The sequence below is a fragment of the Coccinella septempunctata genome, chromosome 9 (assembly GCF_907165205.1).
Source record: "Coccinella septempunctata chromosome 9, icCocSept1.1, whole genome shotgun sequence".
Classification (NCBI taxonomy): domain Eukaryota; kingdom Metazoa; phylum Arthropoda; class Insecta; order Coleoptera; family Coccinellidae; genus Coccinella; species Coccinella septempunctata.
Window position 1 is genome coordinate 12,383,640 of NC_058197.1, and position 15,223 is coordinate 12,398,862.

The 15,223-nt window shown below is 38.0% G+C and overlaps 2 protein-coding genes across 2 annotated transcripts; one reads left to right on the plus strand and one right to left on the minus strand.

The window, feature by feature from the left end:
- Positions 1-859: 859 nt before the first annotated feature.
- On the minus strand, positions 860-9,769 carry LOC123320918. The gene is made up of 12 exons (XM_044908409.1): positions 9,585-9,769; positions 8,382-8,799; positions 6,625-8,264; positions 6,393-6,571; positions 5,737-6,023; positions 5,436-5,680; positions 3,693-3,845; positions 3,442-3,628; positions 3,035-3,363; positions 2,599-2,980; positions 1,495-1,671; positions 860-1,147 (listed from the first exon to the last, which is right to left on the minus strand). The coding sequence occupies exons 1-12, from the start codon at positions 9,654-9,656 to the stop codon at positions 1,020-1,022; spliced, it is 4,197 nt and encodes a 1,398-aa protein (XP_044764344.1). The 5' UTR covers positions 9,657-9,769; the 3' UTR covers positions 860-1,019.
- A 946-nt stretch (positions 9,770-10,715) lies between these two features.
- On the plus strand, positions 10,716-15,004 carry LOC123320919 (phagocyte signaling-impaired protein). Its single transcript, XM_044908410.1, has 12 exons — positions 10,716-10,957; positions 11,102-11,326; positions 11,434-11,643; positions 11,695-11,977; positions 12,220-12,404; positions 12,461-12,717; positions 12,840-13,179; positions 13,443-13,612; positions 13,671-13,879; positions 13,933-14,209; positions 14,278-14,529; positions 14,585-15,004. The coding sequence occupies exons 1-12, from the start codon at positions 10,897-10,899 to the stop codon at positions 14,933-14,935; spliced, it is 2,820 nt and encodes a 939-aa protein (XP_044764345.1). The 5' UTR covers positions 10,716-10,896; the 3' UTR covers positions 14,936-15,004.
- Positions 15,005-15,223: the final 219 nt, after the last annotated feature.

The window sequence follows — 15,223 nt, forward strand, 5'->3', positions numbered from 1 at the left end:
TCTACCATGGGTATAATCCATATTTTGGTAATGAAAGGAGTCTTCAATTATTGAATTAAATCCGTTAATGAAATGTCTCTTTAACCTTCATAATCGAATTTTCAACTTCTTGAAGAAGGTATATGCTTAAGTTTTAGGAATTTCTATGAATTATTATAGATTCTATTATTAACTCTATATCAAATACTCCATTTTTGAAATGAAGAATTGCAAATACAGAAACTGTGCATTCACTGTATATCAAATACTGCGTTTTGAACATGCAGAATTATCATTACAGAAACTGTGCAGTCACTGTACATCAAAAACTGCGTTTTGAAAATGCAGAATTATCATTACAGAAACTGTGCAGTCACTGTACATAAAAAACTGCGTTTTGAAAATGCAGAATTATCAAAACAGAAACTGTGCAGCTTCAGTACAGCAATCTCTGTGCTGCATTCTGGTGGCACTTGTTGTGCAGTATTTGTACAGTTGCTGTATATAGTGTTTGTTGGGTATCTATAATGAATGTAGAAATTTTTTTTACTGATTTTTGTCACCCTTCTCCATCTAAAGAAGAAATTTCAAAATTTGAGTCTTCATTCTGGAACTTTATGATTACGGTATATTTTCAGTTGGCAAATGATAACATTTGCAATTCGAATATAAATTCGAATTGAATAAGAGTTGCAAATTGACGAATGCGCTGGGTTTTTGAAGGACTTTTTAAAATTTCAATATACTTTCGGGAACTGTAGGGGTTTTGGGGGTTCAAACCCCCTCCCCCCCCCGAAATAATATAGGTACATAATATTATAGTTTCAAAGAACCTCACTTTATATGTCAAAATCATAAAAATTTCATTTCAAAACAACAATTTGAATCATATTTTTATTTTCTTGATTTTTCCTACTTTATGTACAATACTTATCAAAATTCTGTTATCAAAATCAAAGAATCATTATTAATTATTATGTTATAAAGCCTAAAATATGCTCTTCTTGAAGTACATCTCGATAAACAACTACACAAATTTTCTATACATTCTTTCTCATAGTGTCGTCAATCCATTTTCTATAGTGTGCAACTTTCACATAAACTCCAGGTTTGTTGGCATAACCACACCTATGTCCCCACGAAGTTATCCCGTACAGTGTGAAGAGACCTGAAAATTTAGTCCCATTTAACTGATGAGGGAAAAATAACAACAAAATTTAAGATTCATCAAGTCTAAACATGGTCTCTGTCTCATTTGACCTTGTCAGAGAAACACAACTCGATCCCCGACGAAAATGGAATGAATTTATGGCGAATTTTCGACCTTCTGGGGTCAATAATTGAATCTCTGTAAATTCATTCAAAGGGGTTAGGTAGTTTTGAAAACAAAAGAATACAAAAATAAATTGATGTCGAAAAAAGAAATTGATGATCGGGTCTTGAAGATACAGTTTGAATATACTCCATTAATATATAAATATCGTTCAACTTCTTTCTAGAAATAATTTTTTTTACCATTGTCCAAGCAAGCCAAAGGACCTCCACTATCTCCGTCACAGGCGTCAGTGCCACCATCCAGATGACCGGCGCAAAACATACCATCTGTCAAAGAATCTCCGTAAACGTGAGGCATCTTACATACCGTCTCTGGCAGAAGAGGAACCTCTCCAGCTCTAAGTTCGTTCGAGAAAGCTGAAACAAAATGATTTATAACTCAGTTCAGTTCGATGGATGGACAATTTGAGTGTTCTTTTCTTATTTCACATCCTGGAATCTTCGAACTCCCAATTTTCATTAATAAAATTCAGCAATCTTGATCTAGAAGGCAGAATAGTGAATCCACAACCCAATCCCTTCAAAAGAAAGACCATTGAATGTTCAAAAGCGATAGGGATTGGCGCTTTTATTAAAGGCAAGTATCAAATTAAGAGAACGAGAAAGACTGGCATGACAATATTTCCTGGTAATCATGTACAGAGCGCCAACAAATCCTACACAAACTTGCAAAACGCCAAAGGACAGCATGCCCCTTTTTTTCTGGGGAATTTCGTCCTACTTTTACTGCAACTATGGAGATGCTATTACATCTTCACATTTTTGTGCAAGGAGATGCAAGACTATCTACTCACACAATCTACAACCTAACCCTGAACGATGCAGACAAACTAGTTTTCGTGTCTAACCAGCTAGATGGTAAGGTTCTTTTGGAACTTTATTGAAACTTGTAGATAAAAAGAGCTACACCTCCTTAATGGTTTCTTTAAAGAACCATTAAGGCAACACCTAATGGGAATAGATTTTGCAGAAACGGACAATCTCAGAGTGTTTGGAAAGGAGGATGAAACTCTAGATCACCTGGTTATAGAATGCCACTGCTAGCCAACGCGAAAAACCCTCTGGATGAGAAATCTTTAGGAGCCAGGAAATAACCACCTTGAAGCCATCCAAGTTATTGAATATCATTAAATGAAAGACGAGCTGTATATGGTGTAAACTACTCTTATGAAGACAACATAGACCTTAAGGTGCTTATTCCCTGAACCTGTATCCTATCAAACATTTCTGGGGTAAACTGTCCAAAAAATTTCAATATATAGGATGGTTAGTGACAAAACTTACCTGACACCCCGCTCTCAATAGAACCAAACCCGGAAATGGTGCAGTTCAGATCGACGTTATAGTCAGTATCCCCTTCCGGAAGACACAAGGCTTGGACGTCCTGGTTGAGCATGAACCCTTGCCCTTTCAGTTTCACCAGGGCGATGTCGTTATTCATCTTGTGTCCTTTTCTGAAGTCCTCGTGGATATAAAAGTCCTCTATGTAAGCATGCTGTTCAGTTCCCTCGTTTTCTACCACGTTATAGTCGCCAGCTACCACTATATAGGCGCCTTTGGGGTATCCAACCAGGCAGTGAGCGGCTGTTAGAACGAATTTCGAGGATATTATGACAGCTCCGCACCAGTGAGCCACGCGAAGTTGTCCTTTGACCCTTATGGCAGCCTGCAAAACAATATTCCAAAACAACCTATCTGTATAATTTCGAATGTAACATACCTGCCAAGGGAAGTCCCCAACTTTAGCCTTTGACCCTTGAACTACCCTGAAGTGGACGTTGCTATCTGCGCTGAATATGCTGTTCTTTCTCAAGCCACAAGTGGATGGATAGATTGGATAAGATTGATCAGTGGTATAGGAGCTACTGTTGATTTCTTGAGGGTTTTTGACGTGTCTTTCTATGTCCGAAGTATCTGAATTGCTGCAAATGACACCGACGTCTTCGCTGTGGTCGCAATTATGCTCACCCCATTTCCAGTGGCTGCATTTCTCCAGTTTGGTCTCGTTACCAAAGCAAGTCACCTGGTCTAGCCAGATCGGACCTTGACCTGCAAAAAACAACCCAGCACAATCCCGACAGCTTTCTTGACTCTTATCTATCAATTCAACTCAGAATAATCACCCACCTTGACCGAAATATGCATCTTTCTTCACTGTGACTGTACCCTTGTAACCCAAGCTCTTACAAACCACTTTAGCGGCGTCATCGTTGAAATCGTCGTCGCAAACACTGCCCCAAACATCATGGTACTTAACTTCAACCCTTCCCTCAGCTCTCGTGGTACCGTTGACCAGTCTGACTTCAACAGGTGCCTGAAAAGTTTCAGGAGATTTGTGCATTCTTGAGGGAGCACTCAAAGTAGAGACACCGACTTACCGTACATAATTCCTCGGTTTCGTCAGAGCCGTCTGAGCAATCTTCAGGTCCATCGCAGACGAAGGCCATTGGTACACATTCGTTGGTGTCCTTGCATTTCCAGAATAAGTCAGGACACTTGTCTTGCAGACCGTTACACACAACTCCAACAACCTGGAATCATTATAATGCATAATAAAAGTAAAAAGAATGATTAGCTTCTTTAGCCAGCCAAAGCTGTCCAAGCGACACGTTAGAACAATTGAAATCTTCGTATCTGCAGACCAATTTCAGAATTTTCGTTCAAACTAAGAAGATATAGCCCTATATCTTCTTGGTTCGAAATCACTGCACAGTTAAGGTGATAAATCTGACTTGGAGTTGTGTTTTTATGAAGTTAACAGATGGATAGAACTCAGACAAGAGATATTCTCCCTTACCTTACAGTCCCACTTATCTGTTCACATGAATATCCCGGCTAAGTTCTAGGGTCACAAATTTAGGGTTAATCTAGATCATAGTTCTTCGAAATGAGTGCCTCCTCAATTTACTAGTTACCTCAACTAATCAATTCAAAGGGAAGAATACATTTTCATTAAAACAAGGGGAATTTATTACTTTAATCTAACAATATCTCAAATTATCTCCCCAATTTTTTCGCAGTTTTCGAATAAATACGGATTCGATTGGATTTAAACTGAAAAGATATTTGTAGAACCTCCTTTCCGGAGGATCATATCATTAGAAATCTAGAAAATGAATAAAATTCAAATATTTTCCACAAAAAACCTGCATCTCTGAAGCTATTCGACACATGATGCTCAAATTTTGCAAGAATATCTAAAATGACATTTGAAGATAAACATCAGCTTTCAATTCTATCGGATCTGTATTTTGGAAGATATTGGGAAAATATTTTTTTTTTTTTCAGGGAGTAAAAGCAGCAATAGACGAGTTCAATATCTGGATAGATACCCGCTCTGTTTATTAATATGAACAGGATGCAAAAACTCATGACCCACGCCAGTGTTTTCGAAAAATTTCCAGTTCTTCATAATTACCAAAAATACGTGTTATAAACTTGTGTTTGCAAAATGGTGAATGCGCAGGTCATTTTTAATTCGTCATTAAACTCGTGATATTTTTCTATACAACGATAAAGCATGCTTTAAACTTGTTAAAGTAGAAAAAACTAAAACTAAGCGCTAGTTTGAATAGACCAACACGCCCTGTGATTTCGTGATTTGTATCAGAATAATAAAGGGATAATTCGCCAAAAATGAATTGAACGAATTGTTTCGAGGAACATTTATTTCTTATTCTACCATAAAGAAAGATAACCATTTAACTTGAGATAGTAAATTATCTCAAAAACTATGTATATATTTATTATTTAAATTAATTAAATTAAATGATGCACCCTGTATAGTGCCAGTCTGTCTGGAATAAATTCAATAAATCAAAGACAGTTTTTTTGTCGTAAATATGCTCAGACAGCTCAGTATTTCAAGTTACGCTCTTTTTTATGTAAAAAATTTTCTTCAACGTGTCCCAAATAATTTGTGATATGATGTTTCGGTAATTTTTTAAATGGTGAATCCTAGTTTCCTTTGACTATTTTTTAAAAGTCCCTCATTATCTATGATCTTTCTCATCTCAATCCAATTCAATGTTTAGTTGCAAACGAATTTTTGAATTTTATATTATTCCATTTTTTTTTATTCCAGCTTTATTTCAAGTTTTAACCACGTTCAATTCTCGTACCTCTGTGTTAGTGCAGTCATGAGAACCCCAACCGTTGAAATCGCAGTCCCTGATCGACGTTTCGTTTCCTAAGCACATAACATCATCCATCATGTAGAACACTTTCTCTGGAGGAACGTCCTTGGCGAAAACGGAATTTCCCTTCACCTCTGCCGCCCCCAAGTGGTAACCCAGCTCTTTGCAGACCACATTTGCGTCTCTGATATCGAATTTGTCGTCGCACACGTAGCCAGTCCGACCAAAAGCTGAGAAAAACCACATTGAAGAAATACTTTCGATAGGTACCTTCTACAAGACTCACCAGAAATTTCTATTCTTCCTTCCCAAGGATTTTTACCACCATTCAGCCTGATATTGTAGCCGATTTTTTCCGCTGGACAGTTCTTTTCGTCCTCTCTGTCACCACAATCGTCTTGGCCGTCACAAATTTGACTTTTCTGGATGCATTTGTTGTTGTCACATTTCAACATGTTGCTGCAGTCAAGTTTGGAACTCTTCAGTTCGTAGTAGTCATTAGGAGGGTAGGCCATCAGTCTTCCAGTCATTCCCTCATTTTTGTCCGATAAGAGGCAGCAGTTGTCTATTTTCCTTGAAAAAAAAGTAGATAATGGAGCTCAAAAATAAGTTCTTAATTTTGACTAGTAGATTCAAATCACTCGTCATAAATGAACCATTATTCTCGGACTGTCTATCAAACATGTATTAATCACTTGTGATTCAATGGTCATTATTCATTATTCACTGGGCTATAAAACTAAATGCTCATAATTAGGCTCTCAACATAGAGATATTGCTATATAATACATATAGTGATTTTAAAATGTCAGAAACTTGAGATTATTGGGAAACGAATACACATATATTATAGATAAAGAGGGGAGATATATTTTAGAAATAGTTGGATAAAGTACAGTACTCGGCTGTAAATAAATATAGTTCTTCTGTAAAATAACTGACCTGTAATTGAATGACTTGCAACTAAAATTCTTCGATTCCAGGCATAAGTAGGCGCAAGAAGTTGCTGTGGTGTTGTCCCATCTTTCTTTTTCCGTAACAGCCAACCTGGTATCCTTTTTAACATCAAATTTGTCCAGGTAAACGTTGCATCCAATTTCGTCTCTAGCATCAGGACAATCCTAGAGAAAACCCTTCAAAAATTGATTTATCCTTCAACATCAACCATTATTACCTGAATTCCGTTGCAAATTAAGTCTTTGGTGATACACTTGGATGGGCCACAGCTGAACGTGTCCTTGGTGCAATCATTCCCTTCTCTCTTATTGGCGTTTTGTGCCCCCAAATCTGATTCCATATCGACAATGTACTCAAAAACATAGTCTGCGTTGGTGTCCGTAGCTGGGTAGGGTGGTGGCCAAGTTTTAGTAGAAGCCTTTGGTGTTTCCCTCTTGTTGTCGTTAATCAGGTTTTGGTCGAAGTTCTGGATAGGTTTCAAAGGTTTCCTCGTTGAAAAACCGTGACCACTCGGACCTAAATCTTCATAATCGGAATCTCGGTGGAAACTTTGAGATTTCGGAGGTCTGGTGATGTAATGCCCCCTCTGAATGTAACTTTTATCTGGAGTTAAATATGTGTAGGTGGTTGTGAACACGTCTTCACGTTCGGTTGTTCTGGTGGTACTTTGAGTTGGTCTTGGAGTGGTGTAAGGCCTAATATCATTTCCATCAGGTTCTCTAACACCTTTTCTGTTACAGTCCACGTTATAATCGAAGTCACAAGTCATCATTGCTTCATTGAACAACGTTCCTGGGCCACAGTTCATGACGAAAGTTTGACCGTTGGCACAGTTCAAAAACAGCGAGCAATTGTAAGGGTGTGGATGGACTCCAGTAGCTCCTGGTGGACACTGAGCTTGAGGTTGATACAATGTGGGTTTCCTAGTTGGAGGAGGTATGTTTGGAGTGGAATAGACTCGATATCCTCCTTGATTGTATCCAAATGACGGTTGGATGGGGTTAACATGTTGCAGATTCTGATTTGGTTGCCCCCCACAGTTTGCTGATTGAGGGTTGCAATTAGAGATGATTCGAACGTTTTTGTTTGGTCTTGTTATCTTTCCCTCTCTACCCCCATTTGAGATATACCTCGGGGGATCTACGCATTCCAATGTCAAGAGATTACAACCCCACAGTTTCGAGGTCACTGGATCTCGGACCATACCAGGCGGTGGTTGACTGGCTATGTTGCTCTGATCTCCAAAGGCTGGTGGATTCGCTGTTTCAGTGAACAAAGGTTTCTGTTGTTGAGAAGGATTAGATGCGTAGCAATTCGATGGTGGATTACAATTGTTTGCGGGTATTCTGGGAGGTTTTTGGAGGTAACCAGAATCGCCCCCATCTGGAGGGTGTGTGGCGAACTGTTTGGGACATCCGTTGTCGCCACATCGAGTGTTGGACGCTTCATTGCCGTAATTCGTCTGGTAGTACGAAGGTCTGGAGGGTCTATATTGTTCAGCGACATGATTGGATGGACCGACTACAAAATAATCAACGTTTGGTGTAGATTGATCTCGATTTTCGCCGTTGAAGCACTTGGCTATTTTGGGAAAATCACAGACGTTCCTGTTTGTGTCAAATAAGGTACCAGGGGGACAAATTTGGGCCATCGCTTTGCCTTGCATGCATACTATGAACTTGGAGCAGTTCCCGTAGTTTGGTATCCTCCCTGAAAAGTCTTCAGGACATTTGGGTTGTAGCTGACGTGGGTATAGGGTGTGGGAGGGTTCCTCGTAGATGGTACGTCTTGGACCTGTTATACAACGTACTTTCTCTGGGAAGTCGCAGCTTAGGGTGTCTGGATTGAAGAGGGTACCTGTAAAAAAATAAATACTTATCGAAGTTTGTTTATTGGCTTTTGACGCCTCAAAAATGAAAGTGTTAATGGTCACAAATGCGTACCTTTTTGGTGTTTGGACCAAGAATAACTTACCTGGAGCACAATTTTGTATAAAAGTTCTTCCTTTCCAGCAGTTGAGGAACTGGTTGCAGGACAGAGAGTACACAAGTTGCCCTGTCATACCAGGGGGACACTTCTCATAGGTCTGCAGCTGTTTCTTCACCCTTACTATAACCTTCTGGTGGTTTTCGTTGCCTGATGGCCGAGAAACATTCGGCGGCGGAAGATTTTGACCTTCATCCGGCTTATATACGGGGTACATCTTCTTCGTGGTGCTCTCATAGATTTGAGCTGCAGTGAGGGCGTTACCTGCCGGTGGATTTTGGTAATTGACATGGCTGTAGTTGTGATGAATCAGGACGTCTTCTGATGGGGAGTTTCTCCAACCGCTGGTTTTGATTCCGGGGGTTAGATGGGGTTTTCTTGGTATGGTTACTGAGGGTGTGTACACCTGGAAAATTTGATCATTCAGAAGGTCAAGACAATCGATCTTTGATTTATTAGCAAACACCAATAAACAGGTGTCTCCTCAGCTATGTCTAGTTCTGACATGTCCAAAAGCCTTCTATAATCAGCTATTAATACTAGCTGCTGCCAGAAGAACTCCAAGAACCTCCTATGGAGATTAGTTTTGCCCTACTGGCATCATAAAGCCTGCAGCAAATGTGATATTTCATGTCACCATGCCCCTGGATAGGATTTTAAAAATCTACTCGAGAGAATAAATTATTATACATATGCAGATATCGAAAAACCCATGAAATTCACTCTAAAGGGCCATGATATCGACTCCAGTTTTTTTTGTACCTGGTGAGATCTAATTTTTTCCAAATTTGAGTCAAATCGGAGATGTGATTATAATTTCGATTCAAATTCGAAAAACATCTATAAATCAGAATCTACAGTACTGCTAGAAACTACATATAGGGGTTTTTCTTGATCCCACAGGTATCCTCAATCTACCATTAAAATATTTTTCATATTATGCTGGACACTCTGTATATTATGAGACTGGACTTTGAGTTCTCCTGTTCTCCAGGAAATTAAGAGACCTTAAGAATTATTGTATCTACCCATACTACATCTTAACCACTAATTTATATTACTCATAGACAACCTATAATTTTACTCAATATTTATCATAGTTCAATGACATTATTATAGTTGTTGTAGGGTGGACTCTTTGTTGTTGTTTAACAAATTTATTGAATTTATCATCATTGATTATACACTCACGCTCAATGTAGGAGTCGCCAATACACTCAAAAGACACACCAGGTAACACCGTTTGAGCCTCATCTCAAACATTATTTCGTCAATCACACCTTAACAAAATAACATAGTGTTTTTAAAAAAATTACGAACTATCTTGACAATGAACAGACGTAAACTTCATTAAATAATTGGTAGCAGTAGCAATGAGAGCTTTGTCGTTATCTTGTTTGCTGTTGTAGGGGTCACTTGTTTGCCCTTTTCCTAATAAAACTTCAGATATTGTAATAGTTTTCGTGGAAATATTTATTCAATGCATATAGACGACTAAAAATGCCTATGGGAGTTCTTGGAATCGATGGAAAGGGTCATGTTATTCGAAGAAGTGAAGAGGAAATTCAGATTTGTTTCCCCTAATTATCGTGACATGAAGAGAATTTTCACAGTTGAATTTTCCAAGCTTCTTCTGGAAAACAACTGAAGAAAAATTTATAAAATTTGTCAAATAACCACCACCATTCGACTAGGATCTTCTTGTTAACAATTCAACCTGAGTAAAGATCGAAAATTGAGGAAAAAGCATTAAAAAATCGCAATAGCGTATGTAGGTATATATTGGAGCTAGACTCGTGTAGAACACTGTAGATCCTCTCAATTGTACTCATTAGAATAAATTTTTCAACGAGTTAAGCTCAACTAGTCATTCCATTGGCGTAGCCGGGATTTTTTTAAGAGGGAAAAAAGTTTTGCTGGGGACTCAGTGTAGTTTTATCTTGCCTTCTTTAAAATTATCAGAGCCTCTGAAATTATGTCAATTCCAGTTTCTCCACCGACAGAGACAGGTGTCTCCGCCACTGAGGGGAGGCACGTGCTCACCCCAGCCCCTATTTGTCTACGCCCATGAGCTATCCAGTAAGGGAGAGTTTTGAATGTCGACTCTGGGTCACGTGTTCGAAACTCGCTCAGATCACAAAAACTTTTTATAAAATTGAAGTATTGTGAAAAATGAGAGTGAATACTTGTAATACCTATTTGCACCATTTTATTCTATAAGAACTGTTGCAAATAAAGTTTCGATCAGCAAAAGTTACGAAACGAAGCTTCGAAATATAAAAATAACAGTGGAAAAGCAGCCTAACAATCACAGAACTTTTTGACATCCTATGCCTAGGTTAGAAATTCAGTCATGGCGTTTTCGGTGCCTTGTGGAAGATCTATTTGAAATAAAAGAAATATATTTTGTCGGCCTTTCCACTATTTTACTAGAGTGGTAGCCGAAAAATTCAAGACAGTTCTGTATATTTTTCATACGCCTTTATTTAATACAAGCCTAAAAATGTCTAAATTTCACGTACAAGACAGTTCGGTCATTGAGAGGAGACTTCGTCCAATTTATGGTAAAATATCTTATTATTATTAATTAAATTGATATCAATGATTGATTAAGTCTCCCTGTCAACACAAGGAGTATCAATAAATATCAACATATTTCTGAGGAGAGAATTCGTTAGAATTCATTTAAGGGAAAATTTTGATTTCAGAATGGCTTGATAGTGGTAACAACAAGAAATCCCTACATGAATGTGATAAGGTGTTGAAAAAATCGCCAAATTTGTTATGTGCTAAGGCCTTAAAAGCTCTTACGTTGCTTCGTATTGGCAAGGAAAGTGATTCGATAGCAGTTTTAGATAACCTGATAACTGAATGTCCCACTGATGAAGCCACTTTACAAGCTATGACTTTGTGTTTTCGGGAATTACAACAAGGTAAACTCATCACAAATATGAGTGTTAAGTTTAAAAAAAAGTGTATCGTGTATTATTATTAATTTTGTAATTTGTCTTATTATGTTTTTTTATTTTCAAAATGCCAGTGGATAGAATATGCAAAATATATGAAGCAGCAGTAAGACAAGATCCGTCGAACGAAGAACTGCATACTCATCTTTTCATGTCGTATGTAAGAATTTCTGATTTCAAGTCTCAACAAAGAGCCGCTATGGCATTGTATAAATTCAAACCTAAAAATCCTTATTACTGCTGGGCAGTCATGAGTATTCTTTTACAAGCCACTAGAGGAGAAGGTAAATCTCATTATAAAATGACAACAACAAATTTTCATTGAACATTTCAAGATAAAAATGATCCGAAAAAGAGGAATCTTCTTTTGAGCTTGGCCGAAAGAATGATGGATAAACTTATAGCAGAAAATAAGATGGATGCTGATCAACAAGTTCAGTTATATATCATGATTCTGGAGCAACAGAAAAAGTACAAAGAAATAATAGAAGTTATGGATGGACCACTTGGCAGGAAACTATCTTGTACTGATATACCCCTTGCTAAGATACCATATTTCATTAATCTTAGGAGGTGGAGCGATGTGAATTTGATATGTAAAAAAATTCTTGCTGAAAGGTGAGTTTTTCCTTTTATGTCTTCTCAGGATAATGAAGTGAGTAGTTTGCGAAGGATTTGTTGCTGCCCAATAATTTTATTGGTTATCTCCGTTACTATACTTATCTATCAAAATAACCTAAAAATATTTGTCAGAAAGATATGTTGGAAATTTTCAAAATAGAAAATTTATGTGTTTTTTCAATTTGATGAGTTTCATGGGCTTAAATAGTGTATTTATTATTTTGTATATTACATTTTAGTGTAGATAAATGGAATGTTTGGAAGCACTACGTTAACTCGGTATTGGAATTGATGTCCCAAAATAAGATAATCAACAATGTAGACAATCATGAATTGAAAGAAAATAATTTAGATACAATCGATGATACTCCAGAAAAAGCACACGAATTCATTTGTGGGCTTGTGGAAAACGGTGCTGATAACGGTGATTAATCTTCATGCGATATACCTCATTCAAATTCAATCATCGCATTATTTCAGGGTTTTTACTCAGGGGTCCATACTTGGCCAGATTCGAATTGTGCTCAAAGCTCGTTGACAGGGGTATAGATACTACTGAATTGCTCGGGGAAACCATAGAGCTTTTCGTAGAGTATTTCAGGAAGTTTGGACACAAGCCTTGTTGTGTCACAGATCTAAGGTCCTATCTGAAGCTGCTAGATGAGGATAAAAAATCGGATTTGAGCTCTAGGCTGCTCAAAGATGTTGGCATAAGCGCTACAAATATTCCGAAATCGGTGAGTTTTCCTGATCTGTGGTTTTATTGACATTTAGGGATTTTGGTGGTTACCAACCTAACCTAATATTTTTCTTCACTGTTCTGTTTTCTGTTTGTTAGTCTTCGAATGATATTTTTCAGGAACAGCAAATGCAAAGGCATATATCCGCCCTTCAGTTGTCGAGACTATGTGGTAGCCATCGAAACCTCCCAGACGTCCACCTAAAAGCTTTGGTTACCGCATTCTCTCTGCATTACCAACATGGTTACCAGTCCTACGGCACCCAATTGTTACCCACCGATTTGGGGCCTTCAGATCCCTACGCTCTGCTTGCAGCTCATGTGATGTACGATTTGGCGCAGATGCAGAAGAGCGCCGAACCTATTATTGTCGCTCTTGTTCTTTTGGAATGGTTGCTCAAAAAAAGTCCGAGTAATTTCCATGCAAAGCTGTTGTGTGTACGGTTGTACCATACCGTTGGTAAGTTTTTTTTTCAGATATCGATTGAAATTTATTTTGGGAGGATTTTGCATCTCTTCACAAACCTTTTAGGGCTTTCACTCCCAATCTCTGCACTCCTAACGAATTGACATAATCATTGATTACACACACTGGTTCCCTACGGGAACCATAGATTTTGACAGTTCGTTAAATCTGTGTAAGTTAGGTTATATCTGTGCCTTGTAGGTTATCTTCCATATTTTTCAGCGTATTTCTCATTGAATGTTATTCTGTTTTTCTAGGAGGCGCCATTGGAGCTCAAAATATGTATGATAGTCTCGAAATAAAGCATTTACAATTAGATTCTTTAGGTTACATACATTGTGCTAGATTACCAACCACCGGCCTAATAGGTATAGCTACCTCGCATTATGACACAACGTTGAAATTTTTCGCTTCGAATTATAAAGATGTGAGTGAACTTTCTTCAATTAACAGAAGCAAAATTGATAAAGCTCTTTCTCTTTCAGAGTGCCGATCATTTAACGTCATCCTACAAATTCGGCTCTTTCGCAAAATTGGAAGATTTCATGGATTTCAGGGAACGGCTGAACCACAGCCTTCATTATGCCGCGGTGACCATCGATAAGATCATGCTGACTTTCATGTGCTGCCTGGATCTGGAGGCGCTAGGCTGCAATTTGGCCCAGAATTTGAATCCCGACTGGGATTTGCTGAGGTGAATTTTCGAGGTTAGGATCAGGAGGCCCAACTTGAAAATTTGAATTTCAGGAATAACAGCGACCTGAACGTTTATTCCAATTGGGATCCGGAGCGAGTGGAGGGGCCCCCTGAGGAATCCGAAGAAATCAAGACTCTTTTCGAGCAGGACGTCGATTTTTTGAAGCTGCGCGCTCAGGTGGTGTACGCAACCATTACGGCCTTAGAAATAGCTAAAGCTACTACGGGTATCCAAGAAGCTCAACTTGATAAATTGGAGAGGATTGTGGAGGAGTGGGGGGACCTCGAAAAGTGTGTTAGGAAGAAGGATTACAAGCCTTTCAGTAGGGTAATTTTAATTCTTATTTAATTACGTACAATTTTTTTTAATCGAACTGTTTCGATTTTTATTTTAAGGATCGTATCACTTTGCCGTTGCCATCGAGGATTCACTGTGCTCTGGAATGTCCTTATCAGACAATTCTGGGTAATTTATTCAAATTCCTTGTGGGTCTCGTGAAGCAAGAGAAGGAAATATACGATGAATTGCTTACCGTTATAAAGACTGAACTAAATAATTTAATAGAAAATGTAGATTCTATGATTAAGCAAACTGTAGATTTCTTACAGTTGAGGACAACGATGGAGTTTGTTGTAAATAATGTTGAAGTGAGTATAACCGATATACGACAGTATTCTTATTTCAATTAAAATCATTTTTCAGATTGTGTGTATTGCGTGTATCATTTACGATATGTGCAACGATTTAGTCAAGCCGAGACAGAGTAAAAAGGGTAAGAAGAACCATATAGTGGAAACTAAAGAACGGGAAGCAGTCTTGGATTTGGCGGAAGCTCTGAAAACGACAACGAAGAAATTCGATACGATTCTTCACCTTTGGTCGACGGTGTCGACTCAAACGGACATTGTGTCGGAGTTGGAAAGCCTAAATTTGAACAATTGTGGAAATGAAGTGTTTCAGACTATTTTATCCAGTCATATCCAAGCCGTGACGGAGCTACGACTCATTATTAAAACTAAATCTGGTTTGATAATCTTGTATGGAGGAGAATGATGGTGGAGAGTCTGTTTTATTTGAGCTCTGTAATATTATTCAAATATACCGTGGTTTTTATTAACATTTCACAGGTTTTTTTCTTCATATCAACAGCTATTATCAGTTTTGGCAGGAAAATGTAGAAAAAAGGGTTTTCGAGTTATTGAAATATTTCAATATTTGTATCACGTGACGAAGCCTATTAATTTTGATCAGAATCGATCTAGCAGTTTTCGATCTTTTTCAAATTTTTTGCTGATCGGGTAAGGTGATTTCTTTTCGGCTTATAAAAATTGTTGTGCTGCC